Genomic DNA, 14,563 nt, shown 5'->3' with positions numbered 1-14,563 from the left:
AGGTGGCTTTTAGAGCCCCTTTGAAGTCCCAGACTTTGTAGGCTCTGTTAGAATGCAGGCTGCTTGCTTGTGGCCTGGGCTTCCCTCTTTACAAGCTCCTACGTATCTGCCTGGAATTGTATGGGTTTCATTCCCTGTTGCTGAAGTACTGCTTGGTGCTGTCTGGAGCAAAGTTTTCAAGTGGCTTCCAGCATAACTAGCATCAAAGCTCCTGTGGCTTGTTGTGATGCATTGCATTTACAGCACATTTACTCCTTTACAGCAGGTGTGTTTATTTTGAAGTGTAGGCAAATAGGTTTCTCTCCCCATTTGCAACCTTTTGGTCAGCTATTAAAATATCCTCTCTTGTGCAGCTCCTGATGAACAGCATACAAATTTTCCTGGGTTCTTTTCAGTACAAGTTGTAGCCCTGTGAATTCACAACATAATGCCAAATCTGTCTAATAGGTTTTCTTCTTCCCACAGCCAAAGAAACCAGTTCTGACACTGAATGCTATCCTAAAACTTATGCTTGTTTTTTTTCCCCAGTGTGATTTCCAACAGCATACAGCTGCTAGTGCAGGACCTGGATGCGGCCTGTGACCCTGCCCTGACTGCTATGAGCAAGGTAAGGCTGGATTTGTCTGGGGGAGGGGTAACCTTAACATGCACATCATGTACTTAAGGGTTTTGTTTGCTGCAAGTGCTTGACTTCCTTCTTTACACTGAGTTTTATCCATATATATATATATATATATATATAAAGCTTATTACTTCTTGGAGCTGCAATTACTGTAGCTATAAATACATCTTCCACTCCAAAACCTAAAATTCATGTTAGAGCTATCATTCTTTTGCAGCACATTAAACACACAAACAACTGAATACTTGTGTATCTATCTCAGACTTCCCAGTGCTAATGCTAGTGAGAGTCCTTAAGATGCAGAGAACTTTTCTGAGCATTTCAGATGTACATTCTTGTTTGCTGCCCTGCTTGTTGGCTGCTGGTTTGTGGCTGTTAGGTGGAGGCAGTCAGAGGGTAACGTGGAATTGGGGTATTGAGCCCTATTGCTTCTGTGCTCATCCTGAGGATGTATGGAGCCATTCCTAGAGAGGCCCACAGGAGCGGAGCTGAAGGTTTTGATTACAGTTATGCTGTTGGCTTTTATGTGTTTGAAATGCAGAGCTGTCTTTTCTTGCCAAAGTATTGTGAAAACCCATAGGGCTCTAGACAAAGGTGAAGACAACAAAAGCGAATTGAACTTTTTGTTTTTATATCAGAGATATTAAATGTAGATCTCCATTTTGTTAGGATCGTGCCTTGCTGCCATGAATTTTACTAACTTTTTGCTTTATGATGTATTCCAGCTGTCACTAGTCCCACCACCTCCAGCTAATCTTGGAAGTGGAATGCAGCAAGCAAGAGAGCTTGCACATGTCCCCCACAGAAAGGGGTGTTTTTTTTCCCAGTAAAACAACACCATTAGGAAGGGCTCAGAGCTTCAGGTGTCGCTTGTTTGCCATGACAGCTCCTTAGATCCTCCTGAACCCACCCAGCATAGCAGTGCTGGAATCACTCTGCTCTGTTTATACCCAAGTAAACCACAGCCTTGGGAAAGCAGCAGCTGGTGAGCCATTTATTTTTGTCTTTGGAAAACTAGTAAGATGCAGCATATGTGACGGGACTGTTGATTTATAAACAAGCGAAGTGCTATGAAATTAACTAAATAAATACTTGTCACTCGTGCACACATTCCCTTATTCGTTTTATACGAGTTTTACTAGACCTGGGTTTGGTGAAAGAGTTTTTCCTTCACCATTCTTTTCCCTTTCTTTAACATTTGGAAGTGTGAAACCTCAGTCTGTATTAAAAGGAGTAAATGCTGTTGGGCCGATCCATCCCAGGTTTCTGTAACTTGAAGGTGTGTCTGTCTCAAGGCTGCTGCTCCACTAGGGCTCTCCTGTTGTTCAGTGCCTTCTCATTTACCTTGCTCTAATGTCCAGCCCTGATGCCCAGGACTGAACACTGCTGATCCTTTCTGTGAATCTGATGTACATTTGTGAATAGGTGATGGAAATTCTGCCAAGAAATGGCTTACTGCCACACAGTGCTTCTTGTGGATAACAAGGCGCTGTGAACATGTTGTGGCATTTAATTACCTGGTGTGCTTTTTAATTGTTGGGATGAGGAACGGTTAATCTGCAGGAGGTAATTTTGCCCCCGTTAAGCTTATGGATTGCACTGGATAGGGTTTCATTTATTTGCAGAATTAAACATTGATTTATATGTAAAACTGTACGCATAACAGGGACTGGGGAATATTTTAGTGACTTGAGTAGATCGCTTGCTGCTTTTAGATTTTGCTGAAAGCCTTCTGGCACAGCTGTAATTTCCCACTTCCTTACAATGGAATGGACAGCAGCGAGCCTTTTAATATCTGCTTTTAATAACTCCAACGCATACAAGGAAAGCCCAAGAGCAGAGCGATCAGTGCTGCCAGCTTCTAATTAAAGTCAACATGAGCACCTTGCAAGCCTGGATCCAGATGCTTCCTGCCCCCTGCCTTCACTTTGCTGCCTCCTTCTGCATTGACCCAGGGCTGTAGGTGCTCCCTGTGCCCAGTAATGCTGAGATGGCAATGGGATGCTGCATAGAGAAATGTGGTTCATCCCCAGTGAACCCACAGAGTAACCCGTTTTGCTGCAGACACAGGATCTGGTGGTTCCTCTGCTTTCATCCCCTGGGTGATTTTCAGCTAGTAGTGTATGTAAACTATGGATATCCCAAGAAAAACATGGGATGGGGGAAAAAGAGGTATAAATTGAAAATGTCAGGAACAAAGCTTTACCAGAAGAGTTGGGCTCATATTTCTTTTGATGACTTTTCAGTATGCGTATGATTTCTTGCATTGCAGCTACTGGGTGTTTGTCTTTTTTTTTTTTGCTGGTAAAATGCACATGCAAAGAACTATTTTTACTGTCCGTGCTTTAAAAGTCTTGGTTGTAAAGTATTGCTTTTGGAGTGAAAACCAACAAAATGAAAAAGGTTATTCTGTTGTTGCTGTAATCATTCAGCTCAGCAGTCCCTTCCCACTTTCTGGCCATTCCTACATATGGGGATGTTCATCTAGAACTGCTGTCTGCTGAGAAGGGCCAGCACTGAGAATGCCCAAGTCCTTTAGGAAGATAAGTACTTCTTCTCAGAGCAGTGCTGCAGTGGCACAGCTGCCCAGGGAGTGGGGATGTCCCCATCCCTCAAGGTGTTCCAGATCTGTGGGGATATGGCAGGAAGGGGATGTGGTCATTGGTGCACAGTGGGGTGGGTTGGGGTTGGCACTGGGGCTCTGAGAGGTCTTTTCTATTCTATGAAGCAGTTGTCTGCTGAGCAGCCTTCCAGAGAAAAGGAAGAATTTAAGCCTGCAGAGCAGGTGATAGGAGAAATATCCTTTCTGAGTATGTGGCTCCTGGGAGATGAGCAGTCTGGGTTGTTGCTTGGTTTATTTACATAAGGACAGCCTTGGTAGGATGCGTGCAGACTGTCAGACACTGTGGTTTTGTAAAGAATTTGGCTTCTTTTGCCTGTTAACTCACTGCTGCTGCATGTTGTTTGGATGGGATTGAATCAACTGGGTGGCGGGGGACAAAGGAGCTGTAATTAAATTAAAAACAGGAATAAAAAAAACCTCTTTACATGCAAAATTCAGAACTCGAGGAGGAATATTTGAGAACAAATGCCCAGTCAAAAGAAAGAATAGTCACCTTCTGCATCTGTCCAATAGTCTGTCCCGATGGTCTCATTTTCCTCCTGTTCCATCTCCAACAGAGCTCCGTGGAGCACCGTATGGGGTGCAGCACCTTTGAACAGCAGCCGTGCTGGGAGCACTTTGCTTGTGTTCCTCATTGAGACTCAGTTTTGTTTGCAGATGTTTTTCCAGGGCCATCAAGGTCCAACCCAAGTGCTTCTTTTTTCCTAACATCTCACACTGTGTGTTCTCCCCATGTTTTTTTCACATAGAGCTCTGAGAAAGCCAACAGAGTCACATCTTGCTGACAGGGGATGGTCTGTTGTGTTTCTGCTGACAGTAAACGAAAACAAAATGAGAGCTTGAGTAATTTTTTTTTCCTTCTATGCTTGGGCTGAGCTGAAGTTGGCATCCCAACTGGTACAATGAAAGTGTTTAGTGCGAGTTGTATTGCTCTATGGTGTTTTGGACTTCGTTTCTACCTCTTCCACCTATCTGTCATCAGTCTCTCCAGTATTAAAGCCTTGGCTGCCATGCAGGAATCCAGACTTTGCAAGCTTGCAGTTATTTTCTCAAATGCCTGTAATCAGGATTTTTATGGGCACTTCATCCCAAAAAACTGGGAGCTGTTAAATATTAAGGCAGCCCAGGGTGCTCCAAAAGCTTCTTTTAGTGCTGGTGCTTCCCATTACCAGTCATAATCTCTCTGCTCTGGTGCAAAAAGGACTGTTCTGGGTTTTCCTTTTTTGTATTTGTTCTATTTTTGCATAGTCAATACAGTGATGAGGGGTATGACCTCAACGGTGGTGAACTGCAGAGACAGTCTCTTGATAATTCCCCAGAGATCCTTCTGTGCAGGAAGCCTGTACAGTTTTCCTTACGTATTGCTTGAATCCTGATGAGCTAAACTGCTTGTTTTATCTCCTCTTTGTGCAGATGCAGTGGCAGAATGTAGAACACGTTGGTGACCAGAGTCCTTACGTCACCTCAGTGATTCTCCACATCAAGCAGAACGTCCCCATCATCCGTGACAACCTGGCGTCCACCAGAAAGTATTTCACTCAGTTCTGTATAAAGTTTGCAAAGTAAGTTATCAATATGGCACGGAATTCCTTTGGTTTTCACCAGTCTGTCTGTGCATGACCATTGTTTGTTTCCTAATGTGCAGGCAGTGCTTGGGTGAAGACCCTTACCATCCAAGAACATGGGGTAGGGCAACAAATGCCTTCAGGTTGCTGGCAAAGTTTAAAGATACTTCAATTTCATGTCTCAGGAAAGGTCTGGAAATGTCATAACCCCCAAAATGCGAATGTCCCAAGTGTCTCTGAGGCAAATTGTTTGATGCTGTGAAAGTAACTGGAAAATGAGACAGAAAATTCCTCTTGCCTTTGTATTCGGGGCTGGGGGTGTAGTGCTCGAGCACTTCTGGAAATCTAAACTTTGAAGCTGTGTATCCAAAACTCAAATTCAGTTCTCTGGGAAGATGCTTTCAACTCTTCCTTGCTTGCCTGAGGCCAGTTGAGCTCTGCACAGAGGAGGCACAGGAGGAGCTGGCCCACTGTGGCTGCACGTGGCTATCATGGTAGAGCTTTGGGACCAGCACCATACATATCATGTGTCTCCCTTTAAAATACTTTTAACATTTCATTCAACCATAATAAGCTAATCATCCTGAAATAAACCGTATGGCCTGGCAGTTACTGTGTGGGTTTGAGAGCAGCGCTCCAGTTCCTGCTTCAGCAGGAAAAGCTGCAGTAGGCTCTCCTGAGAACCATTAGCTTTCGCAGCGGGGAGGCTGGCCTCAGAGTTTCATTCCCCCTTTCTATCTCTGGGTACTCATTAGTTTGCATTAAGGAGCAGTTACTGATAAATCATATTATGACATTGGCCATAATCACTGTTTGAAAAGCTGTCCCAGTGAAAATGTATTGCACTTAAGCCTTTTATGTGGTTACGCTTGAATTTTTATATTGCTCACATAGTGATAAATAATAATAGAAAAAAAATTTACTCAGCTGTTCACAGCACACTCATAATACCTCAGCTTAGTTGTCTCCCTTTTAACTTTATTGCTAAGCACATACCCAGTAAGCTCCGGATAAAATACCTCACTCTCACATACGAGAGGAGTCCAGATCTGAAGTGTGTGCTTTCATCAGAGCTCATTCCATGGAACGCCACAGAAAGTTGCATTCTGTATGTGTTAATGCCTGCATCTTTGTGATCTGCCAGCCACTTCTCAGCTCTGATGGATTGCATTGAGGGCTGGGGTTGAGTTACAGGACCACGGGGGAGGAGGCATCTAAAGTCACCAAATTTAAAAGAGAGATGTGAGCCAAGTCTGGAAGCAGAAGAATTACCGTCAGGAATTGCATCAGTCCTCTCATCTCATCTGTCATTTTTGCTTTGTTTTGACCCATGTGCAACCCTCGCTGCCCTGAATTAGCAAGAGGCGTGCAGCAGCAGGCCCTGGGGGTTACATGAAGGAGGGCTGCGGCAAGGAGCTGTGTTGGTTTGGAAGCAGAAGGCTGAGCTCAGCCTGGGCGAGTCCACAAGGGCTGGGCATGGCGTAGTGCAGCACTGCGGTGATGCAGTGACACCGGGCTGCTTGGGATGACATCCCATCATTGCTCATCTCCCTGCCTGCCCTGCTCAGCACATCAGCGTGGGGGATTGGGAAAACGCAGGCTGAGCCCCTCCCATTGAATGGGAGCCTCTTGCCTGCTGTGATTTCTGTGCTTTAGGTTCCTCATCTGCTTTGTTGTTACACTGGGGACTTGCCTGCTTCGATGGATTCGGTTTTACAGCCGAAGCTGTAAATGATTTCTGGCATCCAGTGGAGCTCTGTGGATGTGCAGGGAGTTAAAGGCATTCAGAGCACAAAACTCTGTGCTGAGCACTCACTGCTGAACGTGCACGTATTGCTCACATTGGGTTTGCCTGCAAGAGCCAAACTCCGAGTCCTACACAAGGAGTAGAAGTGATTTTTTTTTTTTTCTTTTTTTCCACTTTAAATGCAACTGCTCTTAAAAAGAAAAAGCCTAAAAAACCAGAGCAGCCCTTGGATCTCATGGTTTGTCTCGTCTGTCCTGCCGGAGCTGAAAAGCTGTTTCCAATAAGACAGCATGAAATAACAGGCATGCAGGGATGGAAGGTCGCTTTCTCCTTCTGCACTGATTGTGGGTGGCCATCCTAAAAGGCCTGGGAATGGTTTTATGTGAGGCTGAGTTCTGGCTGGGGGATACCACGTGGTTATACAGTGCTAAAAAGTTTCTCATGCACAACGTGAGCATCAGCTCCATGCCTGACCTTACAGAGAACATGAGCATTGGACCCACATGCAGATCAAAGGTACAGGAACCTTCTGTCTTCTTCCTCTTGGACACACTGCTGCACCCGGAGCTGCTGGCATTGCCTGAGCTCCAGCTGTGCTCAGCACTCACTAATTGCCCTGTGGGAGTCATTCACACACCTGAAAAATGGACTTCTAAGGTATAAATCTACCTCCAATGCTATCTCTAAATGCTTTATTACAGGAGGAGACAGGGCTTGTTTTTCTCCTCTTATTTACATTCTCTTGCCAAGGCTGTTTCTCCAGTGGCCAAATCCAAAGTTGTTTGGGGCAGCCCAGTAGCTGGTGCTCAGCAATGGTTTGATCTTGTTCTACTTGATGCCTCTCCAGGAAAGGATGATTCAGTGAGAGAGGTCACAGCTGTGTTTGAGTGAAGGGAAAGGGAAAGAGATTTTGCTTGAGAAGGCTTTTCCTTGAGCCATTTCATGCTCTTTGCTTAGCAGCTTGGCATGTTCTATGCCTGAATTATGCTTTTGTCATTCGTTCATGAGAAAGGGTGAAAAATAAAAGCCCTGGCTTGGAAAACAGGTGTCAGGACAAACAAGATGCTGGCCGTGCTCCTTCCCGAGTCTGAAAAAGAGTAAAATAGGAGAATGGCGTTTTCCTTTTCACAAAACTTTGTGCTGTCCTGACTGTGTTGGCTGGAAGCTCTCTGGAAGGATGCCGTCCTGTGTGTGTCCCTACAGACCTCCAGCCCTGGCTGGACCTCAAGTTCAGTTTGTAATATGCATGTTATGGAATTACTAGTGTGCAGTAAAATGTCAGTTCTGGATACAATCTAGATGCTTCCACTCCATGTCCATGAATAGCTGTACTAATCCTGGTGTATAGAACATACCATAGTTTGTTTGCTTGTTCTCCAACTTGTGCTGTAGTAATTCATATGTAATTTATAGCGGTTCATTTATGTGCAGCTTCTCAATTTAATGATCATTGTGGATTAAAGCTGAATAATTAATTTCTATTTATTATTCTTAATGTGCCTAGAGTCAGCTAGAGAACCATGCGCTACTGTGCCTTTGTGGAAAGCCATGTGCTGTTGTGGTCCTGCGTGCTTTGTTAGCCCATATGATCCAAGTACTGACTTTAATTGTCATTTTGTGTCTCTTCCCTGCAGCTCTTTTATTCCCAAGTTCATCAACCACCTCTTCAAGTGCAAACCAATCAGCATGGTGGGAGCAGAACAGGTAAGAAGTAGCAGTTGTCTTCTAAGTAGTATTTCACCACTTCTGTGTTCAAGAAGTCCATACAGATGTTGGTAAAAGTGGCAGAACTTGTGTGCAGCTCAGTGCCTGTTCAGCCATTGAGCAGAAGGATGCCACATCCTGCAGGGGCTGTGCCCACTGGCCCCAGTTGCTGGCCCCTTCCCCTGTGAGGAAGTGAAGCTGCAGGAGCCAGAAGGCTGATGACAGAGTTTGTGTCCTGGCCAAACAGATTTTTGCCTCCTACTGTTTTTCTGCTATGTAGGAATGACCATCATCTTCTCTCCTCAGAATTACAACAGGAGGTTGGGGTTGTGGTCACAAAGTGGGATGTTTTCTCTGTTTTGTCCCCAAAATTGCCAAACCTGAGCTTGGTGGGAGTCTGGAGTCTTGCTAAATGGGGGCTGCTGAGGAGCCTTAAGGCAGAATGGTTTCCTTTCCATGTAGGTGAGCACGAAGTCTATGTGGGAAAGAAAATTCCTCAGCCAGGAAAAAAATCCACAGGGTCTGTTAGGATCTGCAGGAATCCTGCTCTGAGGGACAACCCAACACAGCACCAGGCTCAGCAGCTCTTCTGTGCGCAGAACTGCTCCTTTGTGCTGTGGTTTCCTGGCTTCCCAGAACCATACTGATAACATCAGTTCATCTCCTGCAGTTTCTGACCTTCACCTCTTTAGACATATGGGAAGAGTCCATTACTGGGGCTAATTTCACTCTGAGACATCCTAATCCACAGGACTTGATTGTCAGGCAGGGGCTGAGCAGTCAGTGCTGAGCACAGGGGCTGCTGCATGCTGCTGGTCTGCTAAATCCACCATGCAGCAGGCTGAGAGCTGCAGTTAGCACAGGATGTTGTGCAGTTCTTAGGGTAGCAATGTTGTGTTGTAATTTTCTTCAATGTGGAAAAACCATTGGTTGAGTAAATGCAGAAAACTTGATGTAATTGCTTGTTAGCTGCAAGAGGAAGTGTGGTGGTAATTCATTTGACCTTGGTTTTTAAATAATGATCCTGCTACAGGTAATCAAGATTGTTTGTGCTGTTTGTAGATCTCAGTCCATACTGTCAGAAGGAAGAGGAGGGAGGATTGCGGGCTGTGTGTGCCAGGTGCTGTGCTGCCCCAAGGCCACAGAGCAGTGCTGTTAGAGTCAGCAGCTGGTGCTGATAAATAGCTGTGGGTGATCTTGTCTCCTTGAAGTGCCATTACATGGGTCAGCCCCTCCTGTCCCTGCAGGCCCATTACCAGGATGCTTTCAGCGTGAGAAGTATTAAACTTTTGGCGTGTTGGATTATAGGAGCTAATGGAGCTGTGTAGAAGGGAGCCACGTAACGGGGTGTGATTAACTATTGCAGCTGCTGCTGGACACTCACTCTCTGAAGATGGTCCTCCTGGATCTGCCCTCCATTGGGTCCCAAGTGGTGAGGAAGGCTCCTGCCAGCTACACGAGGATAGTGGTGAAAGGCATGACTCGGGCTGAAATGATCCTGAAGGTAACTCAAGGCTTTTGATAACCTGCCAGCCAGACTGCTGGCCTGGGAATCTGAGCGAGCAAATTCCAGGGGGCCCTTCCTCTGAACACAGCACTGCAGATTGCACGTGAATGTATGTGTGCTTGTATGGGTGTGCTGCCAGCTGCTGCAGAAACCTGGCTCGTTGGCCTTGGTTCTGACACTGCTTCTCTTTTAACACCACATTTGGGGTTTTGTCCTCATTTTTCAAGATAACTGAGTGCTCAGGTTCTGCTTGCTGGGAGAGCTGAGGCAGCAGGTTCCCTTGGGAGCTTGTGAAAATCAGAGATAACATCCATGAGTGTCTGTCTTAGGGCAGACCCTCCAGTTCAGGTTACTCCCGGCCTTTGTGCAGACTTCATCCCGCAGGGGAGCCAAGCTGTGCTTGAGTCACCTGTTTACTGTCTAGTGCAACAGCCAGTGCAAACATGTCTGGGTTACTGTATTCACCAGAGCCCTTTTTCATTTTCCAGACCTGGTGCCTGGAAAATGACCCAAAAGCTGTGTGTTGTCTTCATAAAAAGTAACGAGCAAAGCAATCTCCCCCTGCTTCCCCTTCCCCCTCGTTGTCTTTCTACAGCAGGAAGGTAGGTGTGAGCCCAGGAGAAGCCAAGGGAGCTCTGCAGCTGTGCTGTGCTGGGCAGTGGGTTTGTCCCCTGCTTACTGACCACACTGTGAAGATGTTTCTGACAGTACTCAGTTGCTTCTCCATGTTGCTTTGCTCACACGCCCCAGGCAATGTCATGGATGAGTTTGTGTTCTGGATTCCTAAATCAATTCTGAAGTTCTCTGCTATTGGGATGAAGTGACTGAGGTGTTGGTGGATAAGTGAAAGCAAGTCTAAATTTTTGTAGAAATAACCTGAATAAAAATACCCTTTTATTGCCAGCAAGAGCAGGGAACGGTGATACCTCTGTTGTACACAGTGCCACCATACAGCACTGTGTCCTGGCTTGTACCCATGGAGCTAATTCAGTGGGAGGATCATTAAGCCCATGGATGGCACAAACAAGTTAATTCAGCTAAGCTGCAGAAAGCTCAGATGTGAGCATGGAGGAGGGAGTCAGGGAGTGCACATCCTGCAGAGCTGTTTCCTTTCTTCTCTGGCTGCAGTGTCTGAAGTTCCAGCTTTTCATCTTAGCATCGGATTTTTACAAGGGCTGTAAATTAAGGATTTATAAGTGTATACACGGCTATGATGTTTCATTGGTCTGAAGTGCAGCAGAAGAAAGAAATGTCTCGGTGACAGAATGCAGCGTGGGGTGAGATGGGTCAGTGGAAACATATGGAAACGTTTTCAGAGAAGGGGAAGAGTCTGGTCCTGTGCTCTTCCTGCCCTACATGTGTGCATGCACATGCATGCATGGGCTCCTGCTGCCTGATCCCCTGCTGGGCAGGGGACTTCCACTCACATTTACCTATTGGCACATGCAACATCTTACTTGTTCCTTAAACATTGTCTTTGATGAGAAACCAGTCCTGCTGTCACTCTCATGCCTGAACTCAGCACTGCCTTTAGTTCTTAGAATTTGTCTGAGCTTCTCTGTTCTTGCCTTGGCAGGTGGTTATGGCCCCGCATGAGCCCCCAGTTGTGTTTGTTGACAACTACATCAAGCTCCTTGCTGACTGCAGCACAGACACCTTCCAGAAGATACTGGACATGAAGGTTAGAAGCAGTCCTGCAGAACTTCTGCTTGTCTTTAGAACTGCTCTGAGATTGTTGGTGACTCTCTCAGTGGAAATAGAAGGGATTTGGGAATGGGAAGGATATTTTTGAAGGCAAGTGTGTCCTCTCTATCATGAAAGTGTGTCAAGTTGCTCCTATAGAACACCTCCTCAGTTTGGTTAGCATGCTTATAGCTATATAAGCTACATATAAGTGGCTGAGCTCAGATGTTGCTGTGTCACTGAAAGATCTGCTGTTTGGGGGGTGAACAAAGATCTGAAATGAGTTTTCCTGCGGTCACCATCTCATGTGCCTGCTCCTAGATCTAACCTCATTGCTCCCCTTTGCTCTGGCAGGGTCTGAAGAGGAGTGAGCAGAGCAGCATGCTGGAGCTTTTCCGCCAGCGCCTCCCAGCACCGCCTTCTGGGGTGGAGAACAGCAGCTCCCTCTCACTGAGCACCCCAACACCTGAGCAGGAATCCTCCCGGATACGGAAACTGGAGAAACTCATCAAAAAAAGACTTTAAGCAGAAGAAAACTGTTGCTCAGGACTAGCTGCGGGCACCGGGAAAGCACAACTCTTGGGAGTTAATATTTACAGAATGCTGCTGGAAGATCTGTGTCCCGTCACTCTCATGCCGTGTGATCTGTTGCCCGTTGTGTGCTGTGGCACTGCTGCTCCATTCAGACTGAGGGAGAATCTGACCATGGTGTTTGCCCTGAGATAGCTTGGCATGGATGAAACTCAGAACACTGCGGTGGAGAGAACAGGAGCACCTGGAAGTCAGCAGCTACAAAAGGGGTTTAGGTGCACAGAGCATCTGGCTGTGACGTGCTTGTCCCAGCCACCGGCCCAGTGATGCTCTCCTGCTGCAGCACTATGGATTTTGCCTGAGAACTTGGTGTTACTGCTCACTCCCTGTTGCAGAGCTGCTCCTCTGTTTCATTATTTATTTGGGGATTGGGAGGGGGATAGAAAGAAACAAAACTAATAATAATGATAATAATAATCTTTAAGAACTGGGATCCAGGCATCTGAATGCTCCACTGCAATGGTTGGAAAGGCCCAGGTCAGAGATGTGATGCCAGCACACAGTAAGATCTGTTGGGGTGTCAGCATCCCTGCCCTGCCCATAGTGTGTCCCAGAGGAGGCTCAGTGCAGGCACACGTCACCTCCTCTACCAATGCTGGATTTCCTCCTGGACTCCTTTGTACCCTTCTACTGGGACTCTGAAGCTGTGTGCCCACTCAGTAGATGATTGAATCCCACACAGACTTCTGGGCCAATAGACCAGCTGTGCCTGCTTTACATTAACTGAAACTTCACAGGTATTTGCAGGAAAAATGTCATGTAACGGTTCTGCAGGTGAGGAGTGAACGCACTATCAGGTGCCTTCTGGGTGGGGTTCCGACCTCACTGAGTTTGGGTCTTATGACTTTAATTTTTAGGGGACTGGTCACCGTGGATGTGTCACTGTGGACATCAGTACTCACTGCTGCACAGCTGGGAGGGAGGGGATGGGCAGACTACAGGAAAATGAGCTCGGTCCACCCAACCCTTGAGATTCACTGCAGGGGGGGAAGTGAGAAGTTCCCAGCACAGCTGCCATTCCCTGCAGGGGCCGTATTTTTGGGCTATGGCCTGCACCCCTTCCTTCTGGCCATTTGGTGATGGTGGGAAGGCAGAATGTGTGCCCAGCATGGTAAAACCCTGCATTCCCTTCTGCACAGCCAGCAAGTCAGCCTGCTCCGAGCAGTCAGGAGATGGTCACAGGATTCGAGCAGAGTGAACAAACCCACAGAGAGGAGATCCTTGCTAGGCAGGTAGATACCTAACAGCTCCATGCACCCTGCAGTGAGATGCATGCCAAGAGGTGAGGTATCACTTGTCTCTTTTGACTGTGTTTCTGTGGTCCCCAGGCCAGGATCCTGCAGTGGGAGGTAGCAATGAGGAGGGACAGGACAACATTACAGATCTCCTCAAGCCCATTTATTCACTTATTCTCCTAATTTCACATCAGGTGACAAAAGCAGAAGGGTGTTGGAATGCTTGTTGGGATTGTGAGCAGCCCTTCCTAAAGGAGGACACATTATCTCAAGACACAGCACAAACTGTTGTTGGATGCAGTGGTTGGGGTGGGGGGAACGTGGTGCTGCAGAGATTCATTATTCCCAGAGGGGGGGAAAATAATTTATTTGAGATACATTTTCTCTTTGCTATGTCTGTGGATGACTCTCTCTCTGAATTATGAATAGCTAATGATGATGTTCGGGTTATCGTCATGTGTCTTTCCCTGAAGGCTTCTCCTGTTTCATTCTCTGTGCTTCATTCTGGAAATAAGAGGAAATAAAAGTTATAACGGGTTTGTAGTTGCAGCCCTTGAGGAGTGCTGCAGGTCTGGATGTTTTGAGTTCCACTTTGCATTTTCCTTTCCAGTTTTAAGGATTTTGTCCCCCTGACTTTTGGGTATTGATGGGGTTTGGCACATCTGGGTGTGCAATGTGTGTCAGCTTGTGGCATTTCCATCTCTGGGGAATAAAGGAAGGTGTTTTTCCTGTGTAAAGTACCACTTTTAACGTGCTTTGGCCGAGGTGTAATTCTGGCTGTATGTTGGACTGTGACACTAAATTAAACGGTTACTGGTGTTCCGCTTCTGGATGCTTTCCGTGCAGCTGCACACAGCAAAGTGCAGCAATTCCTCACCCAAAATGTGTTGTGTGCTGGGGGTGATGCTCTGCATCGCTTTGTCTCCCTGGCAGCTCTGCTCCCTCCTGGCTTTCTCACCTTGCTGGCCCCAGCTAGGACCTTGCTGCAGATTTAGCCTGGAGAATTAGTGCCTCATTTGCTTTTCTCTGCAACTGCTGGGTTTGACGCCTGTGTTCGTTCATGGATCTCAGCCAGAGCAGCTCTGCTGGCCCTGAGCTCCCAGGTGTGAGCAGATGGGGTTGGATTTGGGGCTTTGCCAGCTTTTGCTTTGCAGAGAGCTGGTGCCAGCACGATTCAGTGCCATCACCATCATCCTTTGAGAGAAGAACCTGAATCCCAGGGCTGTGCAATTCCCAAATCCCTGCAATTCCTGCTGCTTCCAAGTGTGCCTGCGAGCAGAACTTGG

General features: G+C 46.7%; 1 protein-coding gene across 4 annotated transcripts in view; it reads left to right on the top strand.

The window, feature by feature from the left end:
- Positions 1–14,096, top strand: part of VPS53 (VPS53 subunit of GARP complex) — a 47,949-nt gene extending 33,853 nt beyond the window's left edge. For 3 of the 4 annotated variants that reach the window (XM_085522038.1, XM_015880699.3, XM_085522039.1), the window contains 6 exons: positions 529–607; positions 4,659–4,807; positions 8,192–8,261; positions 9,628–9,765; positions 11,345–11,449; positions 11,806–14,096. In XM_085522038.1, coding sequence (XP_085378164.1) covers positions 529–607; positions 4,659–4,807; positions 8,192–8,261; positions 9,628–9,765; positions 11,345–11,449; positions 11,806–11,976 — 712 coding nt within the window. In that variant the 3' untranslated portion in view covers positions 11,977–14,096. Of the gene's footprint in view, positions 1–528; positions 608–4,658; positions 4,808–8,191; positions 8,262–9,627; positions 9,766–11,344; positions 11,450–11,805 lie in introns of those variants that run through there. The other variant, XR_014936466.1, reaches the window with a different exon arrangement.
- Positions 14,097–14,563: the final 467 nt, after the last annotated feature.

This window comes from Coturnix japonica, chromosome 22 (assembly GCF_054131305.1).
Source record: "Coturnix japonica strain WE chromosome 22, WE-NBRP24, whole genome shotgun sequence".
Lineage (NCBI taxonomy): Eukaryota > Metazoa > Chordata > Aves > Galliformes > Phasianidae > Coturnix > Coturnix japonica.
Note: the sequence above shows the minus strand (reverse complement) of the source record. Positions and strands in the feature narration are given on the sequence as shown.